Here is a 23,415-nt window from a genome sequence, read left to right as displayed (position 1 = left end):
CTATTGCTTTTTTTTAAAGGGGAATTATCTACAGACGAGGCGATTTTTCGATAAGAGCCCACGGGAAAGGGGAACAATAACAACAATAACAACAACAACAACATCGACATTAAGAACAAGAACAACACCTTGGCTTCCAAGTGCTGGATGCAAAGAGGATATAGATCGACGGTTTATAGCGACAGCAGCGTGTGGGAATTTTCTTTTTCTTCTCAATTCCTTTCTTGTATAGCATGAGAAGAAGTTCTGCATGGAAAAAGGTGTAGGGACTACAGGACATAGATGTGGGGGAGGGGGAAAGGGCAATGCATATAGAAGAAGAAGAAGAAGAAGAATAAAGTTCTTACTTCACCTGAAGCATTTTATTAACATGTACCTGTACATGTATATAATATACCTTTTTTGTTCATACTGCTGCAAAGGGTATCAAGTACACGTGCACGCATCACTCTGTCTACCCTACCTTACCTACCTTACCCTACAGTAGGTACCTCTTTTACCACCCTCTCCTCGCACTCCTCGCCTCATGCCCCTTTTCTTTCAACTTCAACTTCTTCCCCTCATACTTCCTCTGCTTACTCTTCTGCCATCGCTCCGGCTCACTCACCGCTTCAATCCTCCTCTTCGACCGTCTCTCCTCGCGTCGCAATTTCGCCTCACTCCTCGTGACCGCCAACGCCGCCAGAAACATTTCGGACCCGAGTTTCTGGCGCAAGAAATCCAAGACTTCTGACGCTGTGTCGGATAGCGCTTTGTGCAGCTCCCCGGGGGGTTTGGGGACGCTGGGGTCGGTTAATGCGTAGAGAGGGCGCAGGATGGGTTGGAGAGAGTTGGGGGGAAGTTTGGGAGAAGAGAGGGTTTTGAGGATTCTGGAGAGAGTTGAGAGGGCCGAGGTGCGGGCGATGATGGAGAATTTGTCGGCCATGAGCATGGAGGAGAGGCGGCGGAGAAGGTGGGAGATGGCGGTTTCGGATGTGCGTGCAATGGACTGTTCTTCGTCGCCTTCTTGTTCTTCTTCCGCTTCTTCTGATTCGGATACGGACACATCTGTGCTTTGCACGGCGTTGTTGTTCCAGGGCATTTCGTTGGCGGCGAAAAACCGACCTAGATCGGAGATATTGCGCACGATCTGGGCCGTGAGAATTTCATCTGTACTGAGCGAGACGGCGCGCAGTGCTCGCAATGACACGAGGCATAATCGCCGCATGTCTTCTGCGCCGAGTTCAAGCCCACCGGATCCCCGAAGTGGTAGACCTGCGAGACCGTCCGCAGTTTTGGAGCTTGTGCTCGCGAAGTTTGTGAAGTATGCGCCGAGCAGTTCGGCGATGGCGAGCTGTATTCTGGTGTCCTCTGTAGCTGGTAGCCGCTGGATTGCGTGCCATGTGTCCCCAGAAGCTTCGGCAAGGCCAACGGCATCGGGGAAACGCTTGACCAGCACAGCAAACGCTCGCAGGGCGTCCAACACCACCTGAGGTTGATTGATCTCTTCCTCTTGGTCAGCCAAGATGGCTTCCACTTTGCCACGCAGACTAGTGAGCTGTTTCTGAGGTAATTGCCGCTTTTCAAGCAACACTGCCCAGCACTGCAGGGCACCAGCTTTCAGGAGTGGCTTGTCCTTGTTCAACCAGGTCTCCATGGTGGCGAGAAATTGTGCCATCAGCTTCTCGTCCTCGGCGCGCTCAAACAGCACGCCAATGAGCGCTGCCGCCATCTCTCGACACTTGACATCTGGATCTCCCACCAGCAGTGGCACCAAAGTCCAGAAGATCTCAGGTGCGCGCTCGTTCAGCACGTCCTCCCCAATCTTATTCAGCATAGAATTCAAGAACTCCATGATGCTCTGTCGTCCGGCGGCATGCTTATACTTGAGATTAGTGATCAGGAAAGCAGTATGCTTCTGCCAACGATCTTTGCCCTGCGGGAAGTCCATGACAAATTGCAGGTAGGCTTTCCTCGCGCTCTGCCTGATGGAGAAGTCAGGGTTCGTCACCATAGCTCTGCCGACCTCGTCCATCACCTCGTAAACTTCAGTGATAACGATCTTGCGTCCAAGGACGGCATACAAGAATCTGTAAATGACACCTTGCCGATCTGGCTCATCAATATCGATCTTGATTCGCTTGAGTAAGAGGGCAATGTCTTTCTCTTTGACTGGCATTGACCGCTTCTCGCGCAGGACTGATGTCACGAGTTCCAGTGCAGCCTGCGAGGCATCCGTTGTGCTGCTCGAAGCACCTTTGATCATGGCGACGGCCTCTTTGACATAGACCGGAGCGTTCTCCTCCAGCTGTTTCATGGGCACACGCATGATGGTGGATAGCAGTCGAACCGCTGAGAGCTTGACCTCCTCTTGACCTTGCACGAGAGCATCGCCAGCCATCGGCAGAAATCCAGCCATATTCGTGACCGTTTGCAGATCCTCGTGACGACGAACCACTTTTCGGAGCAGATTGAGAGCAAAAGAGATGAGCTTGAATCTGTAGGACGTCGTGCTTCCTTTCGGTCCAACTTTCTTCTTCTCCGGCTCAGGTTGAATCTCATAACGCTTGCGACGTTCGTCAAGCTCTACCTTGGGCGCATGGGCAGCATTGTCCTCTGCATAGACCTGATTTACAATCTCCCAGCAGAAGCTGAGCATGTCCCGACTGTCTGCTTCGGGGTTCTGATCCAGTCCTTTGCGAAGACGCAAGAGCAAGTCGTCGATTTTCTTGATGGACTTGTTGTCCAGCATTTCCGAGAGCATGTTGCGAATCGGTCGAACCAGTGCTCCCAGTCGACGCACAGGCGTCACCCGTGCCAAGAGCTCCATGGTATCGTAGCTCTTACTGCTCTTGATCTCCTTCATGCCACTCTTGTACTCTTCGGCATCTTTCTCCTGCCCAGTCACACCGAAAATGTCGTCCATGATGACATCCATGAGATGTGGAAGACACTCGTCGAGGTCTCCTGGACTGAGGCTTTCAAGGCTACCCACGAGGAGTGAGTGAACTGTGAATGACAACACGTGGAGCTGGTAGCCACGCTTGAGAGATCCCTTGAGCTCTTTCAGGACGAAGCCAAAGTATGTTGGGCCGATGAATTCGAGAATCTGCGCCAGAGCCCTCCTTGTCTGATCGCGAGCCTCTTGACTTCTGCTACGCAGAACATGGCAAATGTCGGTAAGCACGCCGGGCAAGCGAGATGTAAAGTCGTCGGTTGGCAGTCCAGACATTAGCTTGACAATGGTTACTGCGATTGATATGCGGCGGTCCACTGTAGATTCGTCCTTCTGATGTCTAAAGCCAAGGTCAGTAAGCAAGTGTTCTGCATCCTCTCTGCCTGGCAAATCGAACGTGCTTTTCTCCCAATTCGGCCAAGAACTGTGCGTGATCAAGAAAGGAGTGGGTGACTTACAAGTATTCCAGAAGTGGTGCAAGCTGTTCCTTGATCACAGCATCTGTGATGGGCCTCTGCTCGACTGGCAAAGAATGAAGTCCGTCGACCAACTCTCTCAAGAGCTGCAGGACGCGCTTTTCAACCGTTTCGTGCTCATCTTTTTCCTTGTTTTTGAGATACCTGCAGAACGCATTACAAGTTAGCAGCCGTCACTTTACATCTCATCTGGTCTGCTCAAGCACGAGGAAGTACTTACCCTGCATACCGCTGGAACGTGGCCCGGAAGGCATTCTTGTTGAGAGCCTTACCCAGCGCACCAATAGTCTTCCTAGTCTGGTTCGCAAGATTCAGTCCAGCCTCGCCATCAGCAGCATCGAAGACGAAATGCTCAAGCAGAGGCAAAAGAATACGCGAAGCATTATTCGAGCCAACATTCGCCGCCTCTCGCTCCAGTACTTGCACAGCGGCCATACGCCGACGAAGTTGAATGTGAAGCACATTCAAGAAGAACGAATTCTCCTCATCCTCATGGCCGCGGATCCGCAGGCTATTTATCCTCTGCCAATCTGGAAAGTTCTCGATAATATGATTGAGAACTTGACAGTATTCAGAACGAACCAGTTCCGACTTCTCATGCATACCGCGTTCGATACCCGAAAGCACGGCGTGTTCGAGTAGCGTCATCCACTGCGCTTCGCTCGAGTGCTTCGAAGCGGCAGTCACAAAAAGCTGGAGGCAATATGACGAGTCTGTGCGGTTGACACGATCTTCGGCATCACGAATATAGTATAGCAAGTTGTGTACCAAGGGAAGCCATTGCTCGACAGTGAAGGTATGGCAAGAGCTCTTGATCTTGTTGAATGCTTCATCGCGGCGCTTGAAATCCGGTTCATTCAAGCGTGTACCTCTTGCATTCATGTCTTCGCAAGCTCGGGCTACGTCCAGGAGTGCTGAGTTACCTTGCACAAGTGCAGCGAGAACCTTGGAGAGTAGCACGCGGCTGTCTGCATGGCTAAGACGGGAGTAAAGCACGCAAATTGCATCGTACAGGTTGTCTTTTGCGTCGATGCCAAAATTTTCAATGAGCGGGAGTATAGTTTGTAGCAGCCCAGACTTGGTCGAGGGAGAGACTTGCCTGTTTGGCTTCTTCAACAGCTCTGTGCAAGTTTTAGTGACATGAGCAGCTTCTGATTCTGAGGTAATTCGCCCGGCAAGTTGAGAAAAGGAGTGTACGCATGCATCAAGCACTTCCTTCGACGGTTGCTGCTCGATCACCAAGCCGATGGCCTTGACGAAGCTTGACACGTGAGGCTGAAGCACAGACTGCTCAATGTCAATTGTCACGAGATGGTCAAGGATATCTTGAAGCACGAATATCTGAACTTCGCTCTTGGTGTGTTGTCCCTCAAGTAGGTCTGCCACGCGCTGCAAGATTGTACTGCCAGGCCCAGTGAACAGGTTCGATGTCGAACTGCGTTCGCTCCAAGCAGAGAAGAGGCGTAAAGTGCCCGAGACCGATTGTGCAGTCTCGGCAGCAAAGGCGTCAAGGCGTGGCAGAATCAGCTCCTGCGTGATGGTCTTTCCACAACCTTGTGTGTCAAATTCTGTCATGCTAGAGAAGACTTTAACGAGGCATTGAATACCAGTCTGACGAATTGAGCGTGCCAGTGCTACGTCGCTGGTATCTTGCTCCATCTTGTGAGCAGCGCTGACAGTGCATGCCAGGATACTTCTGACGAGCTTCGGGGCAAAACTCTCCAGGCTGTCTCCTAGGACTTGAAGCATGTCATTCATCATGTTGACAAAACCAAGCTGTTGTCGCAGGGGCGCAGTCGTCTGCGGTATATCCCCATTATCCGAATCAAGGTCTGCATCAGCGATGGGCCTGAAAGCGATATCTAAGAACTGGCCTAGGACTGCCTCACCGAACCGCGAAAGCGCCACGAAAATGGCTTTTCGGCGGCCAGCTTGACCTTCTCTCCCTCCAGCAACGGATCTGCCATATAGTAGGCGTAAAAGGACAGGCATAAGATGTGAGTGGTCTTCTGCCCGAATGCCTTCTTTCCCATCCTCAGTGTCTGCGGTATCATGGAGAAAAACCGACAGTTCTTCGCGAAATCTGTTTTCATCCAGCAGATTGTTGAGATGCTCTTCGTAGCGTGTGACGGACTTTTCTTTCCACGACAGTACGGCTTGCAGAGCAGACTTTTGTATCTCCACGTCTCCATTCGCACAAAGAGCAAGCAATGCATCAAACACAGTGTCCGCCTTGTACAGTACCCTGGGATTGTTGAATTTTGCGAAGAGGCCGAGAAGTGCTTTCTGATCTTTTCGTGCCCAACGATCTGTGGCTACGGTATCTTCTGCCTCATCACTCTGTGATCCTGCCCATCTCAGCAGAATCGGCACGAGCAAACGTGAGCGTTTCTCTGCAATCTGTGGGATTTTGTTCAGAACCTTCAGAGCCTGAGTTCGGGCCGCTGTCGATATCAACGATACTCTCTGCTGATCAAGCACAAGTCGATCTCTGGGCGAGGGTAAGCCGCTATAGTCTTCGTCAAAGACCTGCTTGCGGATGGCGTAGAGTTTCGCAAGATTTGGACATTCGAAATTGGAGGAGACCTTGAATCCATCTGTCTCGACATCAACCAGTATTGGGGTCTGAGGCACTGGACGGTCATCTGACTTGCTATCTATCCACTTCTGCGCCAGATTGACGACCATCTCTTCGCCAGCCTTTGACTGACAAATAGCTGCAATCGCATCACTTGCATCGTCCCATGCCTGCGCAAGGTAAAGGTGAAGTAAGCCGAATAGATATGTGGGTATAGCTCGTTGCATCACATCCCCATTAGTCAAGCCTGTGTACTGCGGTGGAAGTCTCCGGATGTTCATGGAAATCGATCTAGCTGTCTCTAGCGAGATAGGAATGGATTCGATTGTAATCGCAGTAGCAAGAACAGCTGGCTCTTCAAGTTTACGCAGACGGTAAAGCTCTTGCAGCAAGTCCAAAGCGTCCTGCCTGATGGAGTGAGATGCCATGGAAAGAGCAGAAATAGCAGTGTCTTCGAGGGCAGTGAAATGTTCGCCTGTGAGAGCGGTAGGCTTATATCGCTTCACAAATTGCAGCACGTTGGACCAGAAAGCTGGTAAAGACGCAAATTCGGCACTGGCTTGGCTCATCATGACCCAAAGACCTGCCGCGCTGTTCGTCTCGGGCAGCATCTTCAAGAGCTGCTGTAATACCGAGCCGATGATGAAGCATCTCGTATCTTGGGACATCAACTCTTCGCTCTTCAAGACAGATTCCACCAGTATGAGTAGTATGTCACACAGCTTCTCGCTGCTGTTGCTATCGATAGCAAGGTAAGGTAATGCGGCTAGGAGCAGATTGGCATGCGCAAGAGTGTCTTCCTGATTCGTGACTATGGCCTCGATACGAGCCAGGAGGTCTGTGATAGCTGATTTTGAGCACTTGAGTGTGAAATCCGGCTTGTATCTTCCAATGCGAGGAATGAGCATGAGCAGACTCGCATCATCCAGACTGGGTCTCTCAATTACGAATCTCTGGAGGTGTGGAAGTAGCATTTCATTGAAGCGCTCTGGGCCCAGCCTGAGCACCATGTCGCATAGTCGCACAAAACGAGGCGCCCATGTGCCGCTGCGAAGGCCGTCTAGCGTCTGGACCATCGCCTGGACGGCGCCAGTGTTTGCAGTCTGCAGAACGACGGCATACAGGCCCAGCACTGCTTCTGCAACTGGATCCTCAAGCGCATCCAGCTGCTCGCAAGCGACAACAAGAGCCTTGCTCGTTTGCGACACAGCTTTCCAGTCAGTGACTCTAGATCCTTTTCGCACAGAGACGACCGTGAAGAGTAATGAACTATTGAATCGAATGCTTTTTGCGCTGGTGTTACCTACGCTGCGACTGATATGTTCAAGTATCGTCTCAAAGACAGGCTTGAAGCCTTCCTGATTGCTGAAGTGGATGAAATCTGTCAGGACTCCGCAGACGATGTGCTCCACACACGCAAGATCATCCTGGGCGAGGCGTTCAGCATATTGGAAGGTACTCTGCAAGATCGCAGAGCCACCAGCTACGAGCGCCTGCTGGACGCCTTGTATTGCCTCACTCAGTAAAGCCATGATACCTTGCTGGTGCAGACCTGCAGAGGGCTCGTAGGCGGTGTCTACGCAATTGCGCAAGACGTGTTCTATGATGGTGTTTAAGGGCTTGGTGTCCCGTTCGTAGACAATCGCGGCTTTCCGAACAAGAAATGAGAATGCTTGAGCAGCGTATCGCACGACAAAAGGCTTCTGCTTCACTTGCCCGATGTACGGCGCCAGAAGATCGTACAAGGGCCGCAAGTCCGGCACCAGAAGCTTCTGGAGGTACTTGAATAGCCATGCGAGGGAATTGAAGCTTGCCTCGATGACCGGCAGGTCTTCGTGCTTCGACGCGACAGCCAGAACAGTTGCCACTGCTCGTTGAAAGTGTCTCTCGAATCGCACGCCGAGATCTTGCGCTAGCGTCGACAGCAGATTCAGCAGCGGATCCATGGCCAAGGCATCTCCCTTCTCAATGTACTCCATCAGCAAATCCGCGATCTTGTCTTCGTTGTGTAAGACCATGGGCAGGTTGTCGCACAGCGGTGCGGCGTCTTTGGCGAATGCGCTGAATGTCGCCGACAAGTTGGTGTCCCTCCATCCTGATAACGCCTCTCCGAAGAAGGTATGTGTCGCTTCTACCGCCTTCTCCTCCTGCTCCACGAATCGTTTTCGTCGTATCGGGTCGATTTTCAGGTTCGAGATGCGCTCGTTGAAGGACTTCCATCGATAGTTGCGGTTGTGCTGCGTCGATCGCTTCGAGTTCTGTTTCGGCTTGACGACTTTGCTGGCTTTAGGGGCCTGCGATACCCTCCCTCGCGACATGGAAGACATGATGATTTACATGTGCGTGTGTGTTGTAAATGCAGAGGAGGAGGATCTCAGTTCTCAAAGGCTGTGCGATCCAAAAAAGTTCAGAGAGCTTGTCCGAAGCGATGTCGATCTCCCGCTGCCGTGAACCTTATTTGCGGCCCACCCTAGTTGCCCAGAACGCGTCTAGCTCCAATCAGAAAACACCAAAGTGAAGGCAAACTACCTCTACCTCCCAGTGGTATATGCCCTTGGTCTGCTACTCCCATCATCAGGCAGACCACATATTGAATCCATTAAAGAGACCAACTTTGCCTTCACCTCGTATCTCGCCCATACATCAAGGAGCGAGAAACGTGTCACTCAAAATTCGGCCGTGGCAGTTTGGCCTCACTTCATTGCCTTCACTTCGCCTCCACCTGCCAGCCATGCAGCGTGCTGTCACATGCTAGACTTTCATTCACTTCACTCACTGCCGCGCGGCGGCTGCCGCTGATAAAGCCATGGCCTCGAAGATGTTAGTTTCCATCTTTTCTTCAACATTTCCTCATCCAACATCCACTTCAAATGGACCACAACATGGACGTCGACGCTACTCTCGACGACCACATGGGTCTTCACCATGATCGCATCACAGCAACGGCTAATGGACTTCGCAGCGCCATCATCGGAGATGTCAATGGAAAGCTCGCAGCTGTCTTCGAACAGAAGCTCGCCACGATGCAGAAGAAGCAGAACTTCGCCTTTGCGATCATCGCCGGCAATCTGTTCGCAGAGCCTGCGTTGAGCACCGACGAAGACAAAGCACAACTGGAGCAGCTACTCGATGGAAAGATTGAAGTGCCTCTGCCGACTTACTTTACTGTCGGCACTCGATCATTTCCTCCCGCGGTGCTTGAGAAACTTCGAAGCAACGATGGCGAGTTATGCCCCAACCTCAGCGTGCTCGGTCGCAAGGCCTCTATCAAGACTACAGAGGGCTTCAAGCTGGTTACCATAGGCGGAAATTACGTCGACAAGTCGTGCGACCACATTGAGCAGCGTCCTGAGGATGTAGACGACTATACTGCGACGTAAGTTCAAGTACTAAAGGATCTCTCGCTCTCGAGATCATTTATATCTAGGGGCTCTTTATCCAAGTCTTATAGTGAAATTTCGGGTCGAGACGCTAACTATATATCTAGCTACGACGACAAAGACCTCGAGGAAGCTGAGAACTTCAAAGACTGCGATATCCTTATTACGAGCGATTGGCCCGCGGACGTACGCGTTGGATCGAAAAACCAGTACGAAGGACGATCACCACCGGGCATCCGAGGACTCGGCCAGCTTGTTACAAAGCTTAAGCCGCGCTATCACTTCTCGACTTCTGCGCGCTTCTTCGAGCGGGAGCCATTCTTTCACATTGCCGAGGATCCTCGTCCGATTACTCGTTTCGTCAGTGTCGGCTCCTATGGAACGGTGAAGTCCAGCGGGACAGGCGCGGAGAAGTGGATTGCGGCCTACAATTTTGAACCCTCAGCTCCTCCTCCTCCAAAGTTACCCGAGGGCACCACTGCGACGCCGTTTGTGCGATCAGCAAAGCGCACTCTGGGGGATGACTCTCCCAGACAGAATGGCTTTCGCTTCTCGAACGGTGGTGGAAATCGGTATGATGACCACGGAGGCCACCCATTCAAGAGCTCACGGGGCAGGGGTGGTAGACGCAATCGGTACCAACAGCACCAAGAGCCACAGGAATGCTACTTCTGTCTGGGAAAGCCCGGTGTCGAGCAACAGCAGCACATGATCACCTCGATCGGCGAGAACGCCTACACGACCATCGCTAAAGGCCCTCTCCCCACCCACAAGACATTCGCAAGCCTCGGATATCCCTACCACATGCTCATCATCCCCTTGATCCACCACCCGACCATCAGCGCTTTCCCCGACGGAGACCGCGAAGCCACACTCCACGAAATGCAACGATACCGCGACGCACTCCACAGCATGATCAGCGCCAAATCGGCCCAAGGCGCCGACGGAGAAGCCGAATTCGGCGCCGTGACCTGGGAAATCAGCAGAAGTGGAGGCGTGCACTTGCACTGGCAATTCCTCCCCGTCCCCGCCGCAATGTGCAACGACGGCCGCATCGAAGCCGCCTTTGATGTCGAAGCCGAGAATTTCCACTATCCCAAATTCGCCAAAACCCCCGCCGAAAAAGCCCAAGTCCGTGAAGGTAATTTCTTCCGAGCCATCATCTGGTCTGAGTCGGGTGGTGAAAAAGAAATTCTCCTGCCTCTCGACGATGGCAGTTTTCGATTCGATTTGCAATTTGGTCGACGTGTTTTGGCCAAATTACTCGGATTGGAAAATCGTGCGCATTGGAGAGATGTGGTGCAGAGTGTTGAGGAAGAAGCGGCTGATGCGCAGTTTTATATCAAGGCATTCAAAGAGTATGATTTTGCGCATGTGGATAATGCGCCGGAGAATGTGATGAAGGTTGAGGGAGGGGAGGCAGAGGATCAGGAGGGGATGGATGAGAATGGAGAGGCATCGATGGGGAGGATTTCCATGAAGACGGAGGACATGAAGACGGAGGACATGAAGACGGAGGAGATCAAGACGGAGGACATGAAGACGGAGGATATCAAGACGGAGGAGATCAAGACGGAGGAGATCAAGACGGAGGACATGAAGACGGAGGAGTAAAAGTTGAAAAGTGACCAAGGCAGAGCCAGAGAGAGGTACCTCTATGCTATAGCATTCTTGTTTCACTACCTTACGGATCCAATAAAGAGCCAAAAAGTATCTAGCTAGGTTGGATCCCGAGCGACTACGACTCCAAACTGCCAGGAGGTAGTAGATACATCCAATAACATACCTCAGGTATCATGTATTTTGTATGCATTGCTTTGTCTGTTTTCAACTCTACCTCGATCAACGAATATGAAGTTGTAGTTATCATACGAGCCCGTCGAGTTCCTTTTTCTCCCCTTTTGGGTAGAGCCAGTCAGGATAGATGATAGATTATAGCTGTAAGGTACCTAGGTAGGCATTTATATATGGGGAAGCACAACGAGTCGAGTCGACATACATGGTACAGAAGAGCGGGCATCTTCATTAGTTTGTACATAAGTACATGTACATACTCCAAATAACTAGCACCTACAGAGGTAGGTGGGTACAACACGCCCTCTCTGGCATAGGCAAGACAGTGCTGAGACCTGTGTGATGGTGACTTACCTATACAAATACCTTCCTTCCTTTCCCCAAATGATCACAAGTCGTAAAAGACCAAGAAAGGACTCATCCAAGCTATGTACCTAGTAGCCATCTTGTTCCTTCCTCCCATCTCCTGAAGTCGACCCCGCAGCAGCAGCACCAGCCGCAGCCTCTCGTTGAGCAGATTCATCGCCTCTCAGCTTGGCAAAGTAGGATTTAATGTCTTCAGCACCGACGGCCTGTCCACTTTCGGCAAAGGGTTGGAGGAATGCTTTGACTTTGTCGCGGACGTGGTTGTATGCCATGACGCCTTCGATCGCTCTGACGCGGTCCATGGAGGAGAGTGCTGCCTCGCCTCGATCGAGGAGAGATCCGCCCGAGTGGATACTGCGACCGCCTAGGGAGGCATTTTCGTTGTGGTGGTCGGGCTCGGAGACGGGGGGCTCGTATGTTTCTTCTTCTTCGAGGAGTTGAGAGTGTTGGGCTAGACGAGGAAAGCACTCTGCGCAGCGGCAAAGGTGTTCGCGAAAGTCCTCTTTCAGGAAGAGTGATATTGAAGTTGATGTTGCAGATGGTAAGTTGGCGTGCTTGGGCTGTGGCGTACCATGCACTTCTGTATCGGCGGTGGTGTTCACTTCCGTGGCAGCCTCCGCAGCTGGACGTGGTTCGACGTCAGACTTTGGCTTCTTATTGCTCTGTTGTGAGTCTTCGGCATCGTCTTCAGCTCTGCGCTTTTTGCTCTCCGCGGTCTCCGTTGGCACCGACGGTACTGTGATCTCAACGTGGCCATTCGCGGCAGGGGCTGGAGTACTCGCTGGCAGTGCAGGTAGAAACCCAGATGTGCCTGCATACTGCTTGATCCAGGGATATGCGTCAGCACACTTGTAGCAGATCAAATGATCAAAGTCGTCTTCAGCAGGAAAGCCTGCGGGTAGCGGTATCTCGTCTAGCACAGGCTGTGTTTCGATCGCACTGTGTACGTCAGGCCCTGCTGCACCATCTTCGCCCTCTTCTTTGACAGTCTCCAGCGCGCCGCTAGTCTCGGATTTCGTCTCTTTGCGCTGCTCAGGCTTGACTCGTGGCAGCCCCATCAGACATTCTGGATGCCACCAGTCTTCGCCGCAGCCCCCGTCTTCCACATGGCCAAGGCCCAGACACTGGAACATGGTCCCCTTCTCCTGCTCCGGGTCATATTCCTCTCCGCACCCGCAAAACTTGCCTTCGAAGTTTTGGTTGTACTTGTTGGCGGGTCGCGCTTGTTCGCCCGTCACGCCTCCCTTTTGTCTCGTCTCCCCATTCGTTCTGAGGCTGCATGGGGTTCCAGAGGTGCTCAGCCTTGTTGTTCCACAGTCGCACTCAAAGTCGCGTTTAAGGAAGAGCTCGACGAGGTGGTGCTCGCCATGACAGCTAATACTGCAGCTGTAGCACACGCCCGCGGGGGTGTATTGTTGATGAGGAGACGCGGGTGGCGGTGAGCATGTCAAGCATGCGTAGACCTGTTGTCGTAGAGGCCCCAGGAGCTTCGTGCATGTGTCGAATTGGTATGGGAGTGCTTCGCGCGCGTCTTCCTCCAGGGCGAGCTGCGAGGCAATGTACTCCTGGGCAGTGTGGGAGATTTCCGAGGCCTGAGAGGTGCTGTTGGAGCGATGGAGTGCGGCGGTGGTGGAAACTTTGCTGGGTTCCATTATGTGTGTGTGTGTGCGCGTGGTGAGAAATGGTGTCGTGGTGGCAGACTACATGGACTTCAATGGGTGGAGAGGGAGAGAAGATGAGGGGATGAGACTTGGGAGACGCGACGGCCTCGCGTTCGCGTTGAGCATCGCATGCACGTGACTAGGAGATCTAGATTCTATGCCAAGACTTGTTGCACCACTCTACATCAGAGCTCAAGCAGGTACAGCATATATGTGCATCATTTGTTACTGACATGTGAGACGGGCAGAAGATTGCAGAAGATACTACAGTGCCCGACAGATAGGCCATCCACCATGGCATAGATGCAGTTTCGATTCACAGTTCAAGTCTACGTTCCTAGGAAGCGGATTGTCCGGGTACGGATATGGCTTGGCTACGAACAACTCCGAGGGAGGGAGATAGGAGGTAAGGACTGGACTTTTGCTCAACTACCGCAGGGAGGACCATGATCTATCGAGCTTGGCCCAAACAGGAAGCTGGTACAGTATTCGCCACATCGCTTACTTTGTAACGACATCATGTATTCATGGCCTCGTCTACACAGACTCACCGACTCGGAGACAGTGATAGGTGGGAGTATGGAGATCCCTTGTAGCCGGCATACTCGCTATAGCCGACATCTTATCATACAGGTACACTGTGGTATAAGAGTCGCGAATGCCTCGCAGCAGTGGGAGTAGGTAGTAGGATGCTCAAAGATCAACTGAGATTCCAAGTACAGAAACATGACAAAGTTCCAGGTCAAGGCCATAGTCCTGCTGGGCGGCCTACAGACATGCTGTTCGCAGTGGACCCCGAGTACGAGCAATCTTGCTACTTTCCCGTCACTGCTTGACGTCGAACTGGATGATCTCGTCATGGGGATGGAGAAAGAAATGTTCACCAGCGTCGACCTGGTCCGAGCCTACACTGCTCGTATTCTGGAGGTGAACAGCACTCTACACATGGTGACCGAACTCAATCCTGATGCTCTGGCTATTGCAAGCTCCCTGGATGCTCAACGCAAGAATGGCACAGTCCTGGGTCCCCTCCACGGTGTACCCATTCTCATCAAGAACAACATTGCCACAGCAGATCAAATGAACAATACTGCCGGCTCCTGGTCTCTACTGGGAGCCAAGGTACCGCAAGACTCCACAATGGCAGCGAAACTCCGCAAAGCAGGCGCAGTCATACTCGGGAAGACCAACTTATCGCAGTGGGCCAACTATCGATCAGATAACACCAGTAATGGATGGAGTGCCCACGGAGGCCAGACATATGCTGCATACTACCCTCAACAAGATCCGAGTGGTAGCTCCAGCGGCAGTGGAGTAGCGAGCTCCGTTGGCCTGGCACTGGCAAGTCTCGGTAGTGAAACGAGTGGCAGCATTCTGAGCCCCAGCGATGTGAACAATCTCGTGGGAATCAAGCCGACGGTCGGACTGACAAGCAGATACCTGGTCATTCCCATCAGCGAGCATCAAGATACCGTGGGACCCATGGCCCGCACTGTCAAAGATGCTGCACATGTTCTTCAAGCAATCGCAGGCCCAGATCCCAAAGACAACTACTCTTCGGCATACCCTTTCGAGACGATGCCCGACTACGTTGCCGCGTGTCAAACCAGCTCTTTCGAGGGAGCGAGAATCGGTGTGGCCTGGAATGTCCTGGACATCTGGGGTCGATACACCGACAAGCCCGTTCTGGATGCCTTTATGGAAGCCGTCCAACAGATTGAGGCCGCCGGTGCCACGATCGTGACTGCGAACTTCACTGGGTTCGCTGCGTGGCAGAACGACAGCGTCGGCGATACTGTTCTCAGTGCTGATTTTGAAGTCGGTCTCGCCCAATATCTCTCCCAGCTCAGCTACAACCCTCACAACATCACCAGCCTTGCGGATGAGCGCAACTGGACCCAGACACATTCGATCGAGGATTGGCCGGAAAGGGACACTGGGATCTGGGACACTTTTCTGCTCAATCAGACCTGGAACAACACCGATCCGCGCTTCTGGGAAGCGTACCAAAAGAACTTGTACTATGGCGGTGAAGGTGGCATTCTTGGTGCACTCAACCGTACCAACACCACTGCGGTCCTGCTGCCCACCCAACTGAGCCCTTCGATACCAGCCTTGGTTGGTAGTCCGGTTGTGACGGTGCCCATGGGCTTCTATCCGTACGACTGGAATGTGACGATGAATGGATTCGGCAATCTGGTCGCGAGCGGTCCGAACATTCCCTTTGGGCTGTCTTTCTTGGGAGAAAAATGGAGCGAAGAGACTCTGATTGGATACGCGTATGCATATGAGCAGCGCACGTTGCATCGCTCGAAAGTACAGCCATATATCAGGCCAAACATTGAGTTGAAAGACGTCGTCGTTGTTGATCAGGGGCCGCAGCATTATGAGCTTTGAGAGGCCGTCGTCATGGAGACACCAGCACGTCTCTAGTGCGTGTTCAACATGCTATAATCGAACAACCGCTTACTACCACTCGTGCTTGTATTGCGTCTGCCAACAAGCTGAACTTCATACTGAACATTCGGATACCGCCCCTGTCTCCAGTGCACTGCCCCTTCGACCTCGAAATCTCCACGACAAGACTCATCATGCGCAACATACTACTCGAGGTGGAGCGCAAGTTCTGCGGACTGGCAGTACCACACTTGATCGCAAATGCCGGCGTGCCATGCTTTCACAAACTACAATTCCTGGGCGAACAGAAGTTTCAAGACACGTACTACGACAAACACAACCAGCTCTCGCAGAGCGGTCTCTGGGTCCGCAAAAGACAAATCGCCGGCAGAGATGCAGCCTGGGAGGCGAAGATCCGCAAAGGTGGCGACTTCGTCAACTCCTCATTCGAGGAACTGACGGATCCCCCGGCGATCGCGCACTGTGTGGCACAAATGACAGGTCACCACGAGTCGGCAGCGTATGACTTTGGGTTAGGAGTGTTGGCAACTTTGACTACGCAGCGCAAGACTTGGTTGGCAGATGAGAAATTCAAGATTGTTCTGGACTCGATGGTGGACTTGGGACATGAAGTCGGCGAAGTCGAACTGGAGCGCAGAGTTGCAGTGCCGCGGCAACAGGATTCTTCTGTCGTCTGTGATGTTGAGCTGTGGAAGCGTAATCTCACGCAAGATATGGACCGGCAAATTCAAGAGTTCATGCAGCGATATCATTGGGCATTTCGGAGTGGCGTGCCCAAGGGAAAGCTGACTGCGTACTTTGAGAGACGACGTTGATTTTTTGTTTTCTTTTTCTCTCATTCTGTCTGTGGACATGCAAGTCATGCAAGAGAAGTTTCTACGATACAAACCCAGAATCAGGAAGTCAAACCACTCAAAATCCTCTACCACTCCAACTCTTTGGACTTTTCCTCATCAACACAACTCGAGCCTTTCTGATGCGCCTGCCAGTCATACAAACCCCCACGCTCATGAAAACTCTCCACGTCCCAAAACACACTCTCCAAAGCCGGCCGAACTCCCACTTCCAAAATCGACTTGGATGGCTGACGTCCCGTCCGATCAAGAAAGCGCATATACTCATCCAAAATCAAATACGACTTAGCCATAAGATGATTCGGCTCCGGAATCAACGATTCCTGCCTCCCATGTTTCTCAATAAAACTCTCAAACTGCTCCTTGGAAATCATATATTTCCTCCCATCTCTCAATCTCTCCTCGGAATCATTCTCTCCCGCCACAATCAAGACTTGAAAACATTTCCATCGAGCCGGCTGCAAGCGGGAAATGTGTTCATTCATATTTTCTTGCCAATTCAATTTGCAAATTACTGTGTTGAGCTTGAATTTTATGCCGGACACGTCACACCAGGATTTGATCCGGTGCAGTTGTGTCACGTTGTGGCCTGTTCCGCGTCCGATCAGGAGGTTGGTGGCTTCGTGGAAGGAATCGCACGATATGGCGAGGATGTCGATGTTTTTGCCGTGCTGTTGGAGGAAGGCTGAGGTGATTTTACTGCCGTTGCTGACGATGGAGACGGATTCGATCCCGATCTGGAAAGAAGTGTCAGTATATCTTTCATTTTTTCTTCCCATTCGTTCCACTCTTGAAAATGAAAAAGAAAAAAGAAAAAAGAAAACGAAAGAGAAAACTCACCTCCTTACAAAAATCCACCATTTTTCCCAAAATCTTCGGATACAAAAACGGTTCTCCTCCAGCAAAATTGATCTTCCGCATTCCCGCATCTTTCAACAGTCGAATCCCCTTCAAAGCATCCTCCAAGGATACCATGTGTGAAGTCGTGGCTGTGTGGAAGCAAAACCCGCAGGACATGTTGCATTGTCGAGTGAAATGGTAGTTGACGGAAATGGGGATGTCGTTTGCAGGATTTTTACTTCCTTCTTTTTGGGGGAGGTTGTTCTTGGTGAGGGTGTTGTTGTTCTTCCATGGTGGTGATGGGAGGAGGCTTCGTTGGAGAGAGGCGAGGAAATACCATGTTAGCAGGACGGCGACGATTGTGAGGGCAGGAAGAGAGTAAATGAACATGTTGGACTGCGAAGTCCAAGTCGGAGGTTGGTGTTGTAGAGAAAATTGTCGTAAGGAGGTTGATCATGGAGGTCTTATATTGTTTCCTTTTCTTCTTTTGTTTTTTCTAAGACAAAGTCTATAGCAAACAAGTTGACAAACATAAGGGGTCATAAAGGAGAATTTCTGTTCTGGAAGAGTCGTGAGGAGACCAGGCAATAGTAGGAGGCAGTTTCCTTGTCTGTCTATTCTGTTGGGTTGTTAGAAAAGGTTCAAGAGAGTCTCTCTCTTCTTGAAAGTCTTATACTCCAAAATCACCAACAACCTCCCCAACACCTCTGCACCCACCCACCCAATCCAATGCTCATCTCAGTCATCGGTAAGTAACACTCCCTTTCGCCTTTCTTTTTCCCCATTTCTCTAACCCCTCTCCTCCCAACCGCAAAAAGGCGCCCCCGGCTCCGGCAAAGGCACCCTCCTAACCCTCCTCTCCACCGAATTCCCCTCTATTTTTTCCCACTTTTCTCTCGGAGACCATCTTCGCCAGCTTCTTCTCCAGTCAACCCACCAGCAACAACATCAACAGCAGCAGCAGCAGCAACAGCAAAAACCTCTTCTCAAACCTCACGTAAGAGAACAAATCCAAAGGAGCGAATTACTTTCACTGAAAGATTTGCTCCCGATTTTAAAAGAAGGGTTACAAGAAAAAGAATTTTCATTGCGAGAGAAAGTGGAAGGGAAAGATAACGAAAAAGAAAACCAAAGAAAAGAAAAAATCCTCCTCCTCGATGGCTTCCCGAGAGATATTTCCCAAATCAAACTCACCGGTATGAGTGATGATGATGAGAAAGCAGAAGGATTGGAAATTCTTCAACCGGATTTAGTTCTCTTCTTTGACTGTCCGGGGGAAATCGCTCGGAAAAGGTATTTATCAAGGGGATTACCGGGTCGGGATGTTGATGTGAGAATTTTTGAGAGGCGGTTTGAGGAGTTTGAGAGGTTGAATGGAGATGTGGTGGAGGGATTTGAGAAGAGGGGGATTTTGATTAGGGTGAGTTTTTAGGGGAGAGGGATGTGTTGAGAAGGGGTTCTTGACCTTTTTGTTTTTTGTTTTCTCGATTTGTTTTTCACTGACACGCTTTCTTGCACAGATCGATACGAGTCAGGATACGGAGACGTCTTATCGAAGGCTGTTGCGGGCGTTGCGCGACTCGGGCTATGCTATTTGCGAAGAAGTGGGAAGCTTGGAGAAGGGAGGAGGAAAAGAGACGGAATAGGGTCATCTGTATGCTCCTCGATGATGTTCGTAGTCAAAGAGTTCGTAAAGTAAGGGCGGGTTGACTTCCATGGAATGAATGAATGAATGATGTTCCGAGTCTCCACGAGATTGATCGATTGGCGAGCGACGTGGAGTATGCGGAAAGGATGGAGCGTTTTCGTGCTGAACTTGTGATTTTATCAGGTACTTGTCTTTGTACCGAATTAATTTTTCTTCCCTATTTCCTGGCTGAGGCTTCATGTTCCATCATTAATCTATACCAGCCTCGAGTTTTCCAGCTAGGCTCATAGTGGACTTACTGTTCCAGGCTGTATACATGGCAGAAACAGCAGCCAACAGTTCCATCATGAGTACTCGACCTTTGTACGGCTCCTGGTGGCAACTGTTCCGAGCCTCTAGAATAAATATATATGTGCCAAATCCAAGGCAGAATCTGGATCACTCTTCTACTTCGTACTCTCATTATCCGCAATCTGCACAAGAGCTCCTTTGGCACCTTGATCCTTCTTGTCCAGCGTGGCCATGTCCTCGTCACTCAAGGCAAAGTCGTAAATGTCTGCATTCTGCTTGATTCGCGAAGGAGTATCGCTCTTGGGCAGAGGAACCCAATTCTTCTGCAGACAGTATCGCACCAGAACCTGTGGTGTAGATTTTCCGTGTTTATCCGCAATAGCCTTCAGATCCTCATCGTTGGCCTTTTGGTTGCGTACTAGCGGACAGTATGCTTCCACGGCAATGCCGTTCTTGTGGCAGTATTCGACTACCTCACGCTGCTGACACCAAGGATGGAGCTATAACCAGATCAGTCATGTGTGTTCCCGCAGAAGAACGAAGTGTCTTACCTCGAGTTGGTTCACATGCGGTGGCCAGACCGTGGCATAGGCCTTCATTGCTTCCATCATTCCTATACCCGTGTTACTCATCCCAATGGCTCGCAGCTTGCCCTCCTGGAACAGCCTCTCCATGGCTTGCCACATCAGCTTGACGCCCGCCGCACCAGAACTGACATTGTGAATCAAGAGCAAATCCAGATAGCCATCGTCTCCGGCAATCTTCTGAACGCTCTGGAGACATTTCTGGTACGTGGATTCCGCATCCTCGGCCGGTGACAGGATCTTGCTCGTGAGGTAGACGTCCTTTCGGGCCAGTTGGGACTGGCGAACGGCCTCTCCGACCTCGACTTCATTTCCGTAGACTTGCGCCGTATCAATGTGTCGATAGCCGGCTTCCAGTGCCGAGAGACAGGACTGTACCGTCTTGTGGCTCGGACTGTCCCAGACTCCAAAGCCGAGTGAGGGAAGGCGAGTGCCGGATTGGAGAGATATGGTCGAGTTGAGTGTCAGACTGGCCATTTTTGCGGTTGTGTGTTAGTGTATAAACTAGTGTTAGAGGTACAGAAAGAAAGAGGAGTAGAAGTGAAGTTGAGCGAGCTGCTGTCGATTCCATCATCCATTACACGCTCATTTACCTATTCGAACCTATTGCAAACGGGGGGCTCCACAGTGTGAACGAATCAAAAAGCATCCCAAGAAACCATCTTGCCAAGCTGGAAGACTGAGCCTTTTATCGTCGTTGCAATAGGAAAGTTCTTCACTGTGGAAGAAGCAACAGATCATCTCCTTTTTCTGCCCCTTTTGATATACAAATGAAATAGCAGAGTCAGACAAATGAATAATGAATAATGAATAATGAACTTCGTTTGTGCAGGCTAAAATATCATCACATATCCCATGGTCAATCATAAAACTAGAGCACGCCACGACATCTGCGAGCTAACATTGAGCCGGATTATGCTGGACGACCTTTGAGCCGACTTTGAGCCAACGCACCACACTGCACCAACACCACTTCCCCGCCGCTGACTTGTGTAAGACGCGACGAGAAGCAGATCTGATCAACAACATGATGGAGTGGTTTCGACTACATCAATCATCATATATTGCCAGCAAGACTCCTTCGGTGCGGTTTCAGTTGCAGAATGAATACACCTCCCGCTTGTCTGCTCTGCATCAAGGCGTTCCCGTAGTAGTTCTCTCCTTTCAAGACGACGACGACGATGATCATGATCATGATGAATCTCACCCCGTCGACCGCGAGTCTGTCGAGGCAAGATTGCAACAGTTGCTCGCTGGAGACGACGTGATATGTCCCGAGTTTACCAAGACGATTCTGCTCGCAGGAGTCACTGAAGAAATCGATTTCGTTATCAACGGGAGCGATATCTATGCTGTGGAGATGGCAGTCCCCTTGAGGAGCGGTCCATACTATGCCCGCAGTTCTCATCTCCATTTTGTCTACAAGCTACAAGAGGACCCGTACGAAGCGTTCATGATGGGTGTTTTGCCTGATAGCGGAGATCACGATTCGTAAGCTTCCATCACAGTCGCTCGCTCGCTCGCGATACTAGATGCTGAGCGCGTTCGCCAGATTCTGCGAAGTATCCAAAGAGTTCATCCCTCTCCCCTCTCGACACTACTTCGATCAGCCGTCAGACGAGAAACCGCTGAGTGGGAAGAGGATTGGAGTCAAAGACATCTTCGACCTTCGAGGAGTCCCCACCAGCGCATCCAGTCGAGACTACAGTGCCTTCTACGGCGCAGCAGATTCCACTGCCCCTGTAGTGCAGCGCCTCATCGACGCCGGAGCAGTCATTGTCGGAAAGACGAAAACGGCTCAATTCGCCTCGGGAGAGTACGCGCACGACTGGGTGGACTTTTTGTGTCCCTTTAACCCTCGCGGTGATGGCTACATGGAGCCTGACTGTAGCAGTTCGGGCAGTGCGGTCGCTGCAGCAGGCTACGACTGGCTTGACTTTGCCCTGGGAACAGACAGTGAGTGCTGCTGCGTACATCCTCAACTACGAGCATATATATATACTGATGGATTCCACACGCAGCTCTGGGAAGTATCGTAGGTCCCGCGGCGTTACAAGGCGTCTTTGGCATTCGACCCACGCACGGCACGACCGATATGACCGGCATCCTTCCCGTGTCTTCGTATGTCAGAAGATGACGATGATGAGACTCTCATTTACTCGTCTGCTAACCACGTTGTCAAGCTTGCTGGACACGATCGGTCCTTTCGCGCGCTCCATCACTGAACTGCGGCTCTTTGCTCCCGTATGGTATGAGGACCACCATATGAGCTCAGACGTAGTAGTATCCCCACCGCCCCTTAATCTGTAAAGCGCTAACTTTGCTTTCTCCCCTCAAGTCTCCCATTCGACTCCTCTGCCCGACAGAGTACTTTGACGCTTGGCCCGCTCCCAAACGCCAGATCATGAACGCTTTCATAGACGATATGGAGAAGCATCTCTCCGTGACTCGGACCGCCTATGACTTGCACGAGGAATGGAAACTTCGTGCACCAGACGACTGTGCGCGTTCCCTCGAGACGCACTTGGACAAAGTGAGGAATCCCCACCGTGCTTTGACCACAGTACCAAAAGAACAATGAAAAATGAAAAGAAAAAAAGGAGAAATCTCTGCTAATGTTATACTCACGCAGGTCCTCGCATACATCCAACTCTACGACTCTTACCACAATCGAATTCCCTTTCGACAGGACTTTCAGCGCGCTCACGGTCGTGAACCCTATGCCAATCCGATGATTCGCTTCAAGTGGTTTGTTTGTCCATCTCTTCTCTCCATCTCTCTCCATCTCTTCCCATCTCTCTCCATCTCTCTCTCCATCGCGTAAGCAGCAACACACTTATAGAGAGCAGGCACTGACACAAAGAGAGTGAAAAAAAAAAGGAGTCTAGGCGAGAAACTCTCCAAAGAAAACGAATATGAAATTGCTTGTGCGAAACGTACAAAGTTTCGAGAATTTCTTCGCGAGCATGTTTTTGATGATGATGATGATGATGATGATGATGAACAACAACAACATCAACGACGACGTAGAACAATCATGATTCTTCCAGCGGGTTCGCCTGAAGTGAGATATCGAGATGTGGAGGATGAGTAGGTTTCTTCTTCTTTTTTCTTTTTTGTTTCTTTTTCCCTTCTTCATTCTCTCCTAGTGTCATCCATCCATTATATTACGAAACAGCATCAGGATTCTCATCAACCATTCTCATCAGAAATCTCGAAAAGAAACGTTATCGCTTGCAAGGCTTCCACTTCTCTCCCGAGCACATTTCTTTTGTGGGAGGTGTACCTGAGTTGGTTATTCCTGGTGAGTGACTCTTTCTTTTTTTCCTCTTTTTTTCTTTTCTACTATTATGCATCAATCACTCACTCACTCACTGCCTTACTGTACTAATAATACATACCTACCTATACGACAGTCGGCCAAATCCCCGCCATCTCTCCCGTTACCGGCGCAGAAATCTTCGAGCCCGTCTGTGTAGCGATATTGGGTGCTCCTGGTTGGATCTCCCCTTCTCTTTCTCTCTCTCTCTCCCTCTCTTCCTCTCCCCCCCTCCCCCTCCCTTCCATATTCACTAATCATCCCCCTCCCC

The 23,415-nt window shown here is 51.1% G+C and overlaps 9 protein-coding genes across 9 annotated transcripts in view; 5 read left to right on the top strand and 4 right to left on the bottom strand.

Moving 5' to 3' along the window:
- Positions 1-416: 416 nt before the first annotated feature.
- Positions 417-8,316, bottom strand: SEPMUDRAFT_85325 (uncharacterized protein; the record flags this gene model as incomplete). Its single annotated transcript, XM_016910379.1, has 3 exons — positions 417-3,275; positions 3,394-3,555; positions 3,632-8,316. The coding sequence occupies 3 exons, from the start codon at positions 8,314-8,316 to the stop codon at positions 497-499; spliced, it is 7,626 nt and encodes a 2,541-aa protein (XP_016760506.1). The 3' UTR covers positions 417-496.
- A 234-nt stretch (positions 8,317-8,550) lies between these two features.
- On the top strand, positions 8,551-11,070 carry SEPMUDRAFT_133147 (uncharacterized protein). Its single transcript, XM_016902547.1, has 3 exons — positions 8,551-8,809; positions 8,952-9,365; positions 9,477-11,070. Exons 1-3 carry the CDS (start codon positions 8,796-8,798, stop codon positions 10,981-10,983), a joined length of 1,935 nt encoding a protein of 644 aa, XP_016760505.1. The 5' UTR covers positions 8,551-8,795; the 3' UTR covers positions 10,984-11,070.
- A 527-nt stretch (positions 11,071-11,597) lies between these two features.
- Positions 11,598-13,181, bottom strand: SEPMUDRAFT_163541 (uncharacterized protein; the record flags this gene model as incomplete). The annotated part of the gene is made up of 2 exons (XM_016908065.1): positions 11,598-13,121; positions 13,167-13,181. 2 exons carry the CDS (start codon positions 13,179-13,181, stop codon positions 11,598-11,600), a joined length of 1,539 nt encoding a protein of 512 aa, XP_016760504.1.
- A 568-nt stretch (positions 13,182-13,749) lies between these two features.
- SEPMUDRAFT_163540 (glutamyl-tRNA amidotransferase subunit A) lies at positions 13,750-16,610 on the top strand. The gene has a single exon (XM_016908064.1). It carries the CDS (start codon positions 13,917-13,919, stop codon positions 15,585-15,587), a length of 1,671 nt encoding a protein of 556 aa, XP_016760503.1. The 5' UTR covers positions 13,750-13,916; the 3' UTR covers positions 15,588-16,610.
- SEPMUDRAFT_149078 (uncharacterized protein) lies at positions 15,170-16,610 on the top strand. The gene has a single exon (XM_016905327.1). It carries the CDS (start codon positions 15,782-15,784, stop codon positions 16,421-16,423), a length of 642 nt encoding a protein of 213 aa, XP_016760502.1. The 5' UTR covers positions 15,170-15,781; the 3' UTR covers positions 16,424-16,610.
- Positions 15,170-17,692, bottom strand: SEPMUDRAFT_163538 (radical SAM enzyme; the record flags this gene model as incomplete). The annotated part of the gene is made up of 3 exons (XM_016908063.1): positions 15,170-17,199; positions 17,303-17,540; positions 17,640-17,692. The coding sequence occupies 3 exons, from the start codon at positions 17,690-17,692 to the stop codon at positions 16,531-16,533; spliced, it is 960 nt and encodes a 319-aa protein (XP_016760501.1). The 3' UTR covers positions 15,170-16,530.
- A 339-nt stretch (positions 17,693-18,031) lies between these two features.
- Positions 18,032-18,948, top strand: SEPMUDRAFT_107908 (P-loop containing nucleoside triphosphate hydrolase protein; the record flags this gene model as incomplete). Its single annotated transcript, XM_016900706.1, has 3 exons — positions 18,032-18,050; positions 18,121-18,722; positions 18,823-18,948. The coding sequence occupies 3 exons, from the start codon at positions 18,032-18,034 to the stop codon at positions 18,946-18,948; spliced, it is 747 nt and encodes a 248-aa protein (XP_016760500.1).
- A 110-nt stretch (positions 18,949-19,058) lies between these two features.
- On the bottom strand, positions 19,059-20,333 carry SEPMUDRAFT_149077 (Aldo/keto reductase). Its single transcript, XM_016905326.1, has 3 exons — positions 19,793-20,333; positions 19,250-19,741; positions 19,059-19,184 (listed from the first exon to the last, which is right to left on the bottom strand). Exons 1-2 carry the CDS (start codon positions 20,300-20,302, stop codon positions 19,397-19,399), a joined length of 855 nt encoding a protein of 284 aa, XP_016760499.1. The 5' UTR covers positions 20,303-20,333; the 3' UTR covers positions 19,059-19,184; positions 19,250-19,396.
- Positions 20,334-20,840: 507 nt separating this feature from the next.
- The window catches only part of SEPMUDRAFT_156120 (amidase signature enzyme), a gene marked incomplete at its 3' end in the record, with an annotated part of 2,947 nt that continues 372 nt past the window's right edge, over positions 20,841-23,415 (top strand). The window contains exons 1-9 of the mRNA XM_016907658.1: positions 20,841-21,316; positions 21,378-21,781; positions 21,847-21,946; positions 22,009-22,102; positions 22,164-22,358; positions 22,458-22,573; positions 22,706-22,915; positions 23,035-23,129; positions 23,242-23,322. Of these exons, the coding sequence (XP_016760498.1) occupies positions 20,853-21,316; positions 21,378-21,781; positions 21,847-21,946; positions 22,009-22,102; positions 22,164-22,358; positions 22,458-22,573; positions 22,706-22,915; positions 23,035-23,129; positions 23,242-23,322 (1,759 nt within the window). The remainder of the gene's footprint in view (positions 21,317-21,377; positions 21,782-21,846; positions 21,947-22,008; positions 22,103-22,163; positions 22,359-22,457; positions 22,574-22,705; positions 22,916-23,034; positions 23,130-23,241; positions 23,323-23,415) is intronic.

The sequence above is a fragment of the Sphaerulina musiva genome, assembly GCF_000320565.1.
Source record: "Sphaerulina musiva SO2202 unplaced genomic scaffold SEPMUscaffold_5, whole genome shotgun sequence".
NCBI lineage: Eukaryota > Fungi > Ascomycota > Dothideomycetes > Mycosphaerellales > Mycosphaerellaceae > Sphaerulina > Sphaerulina musiva.
Note: the sequence above shows the minus strand (reverse complement) of the source record. Positions and strands in the feature narration are given on the sequence as shown.

Bases quoted from the DNA above. Each gene is read 5' to 3' on its own strand.
- SEPMUDRAFT_149077 (XM_016905326.1), bottom strand. From the start codon at position 20,302: ATGGCCAGTCTGACACTCAACTCGACCATATCTCTCCAATCCGGCACT. The intron at 19,742-19,792 runs GTAAGACACTTC...ATCTGGTTATAG, and splicing joins CGCATGTGAACCAACTCGAG to CTCCATCCTTGGTGTCAGCA.
- SEPMUDRAFT_149078 (XM_016905327.1), top strand. From the start codon at position 15,782: ATGCGCAACATACTACTCGAGGTGGAGCGCAAGTTCTGCGGACTGGCA.
- SEPMUDRAFT_133147 (XM_016902547.1), top strand. The intron at 9,366-9,476 runs GTAAGTTCAAGT...CTATATATCTAG, and splicing joins GTAGACGACTATACTGCGAC to CTACGACGACAAAGACCTCG.
- SEPMUDRAFT_163540 (XM_016908064.1), top strand. From the start codon at position 13,917: ATGACAAAGTTCCAGGTCAAGGCCATAGTCCTGCTGGGCGGCCTACAG.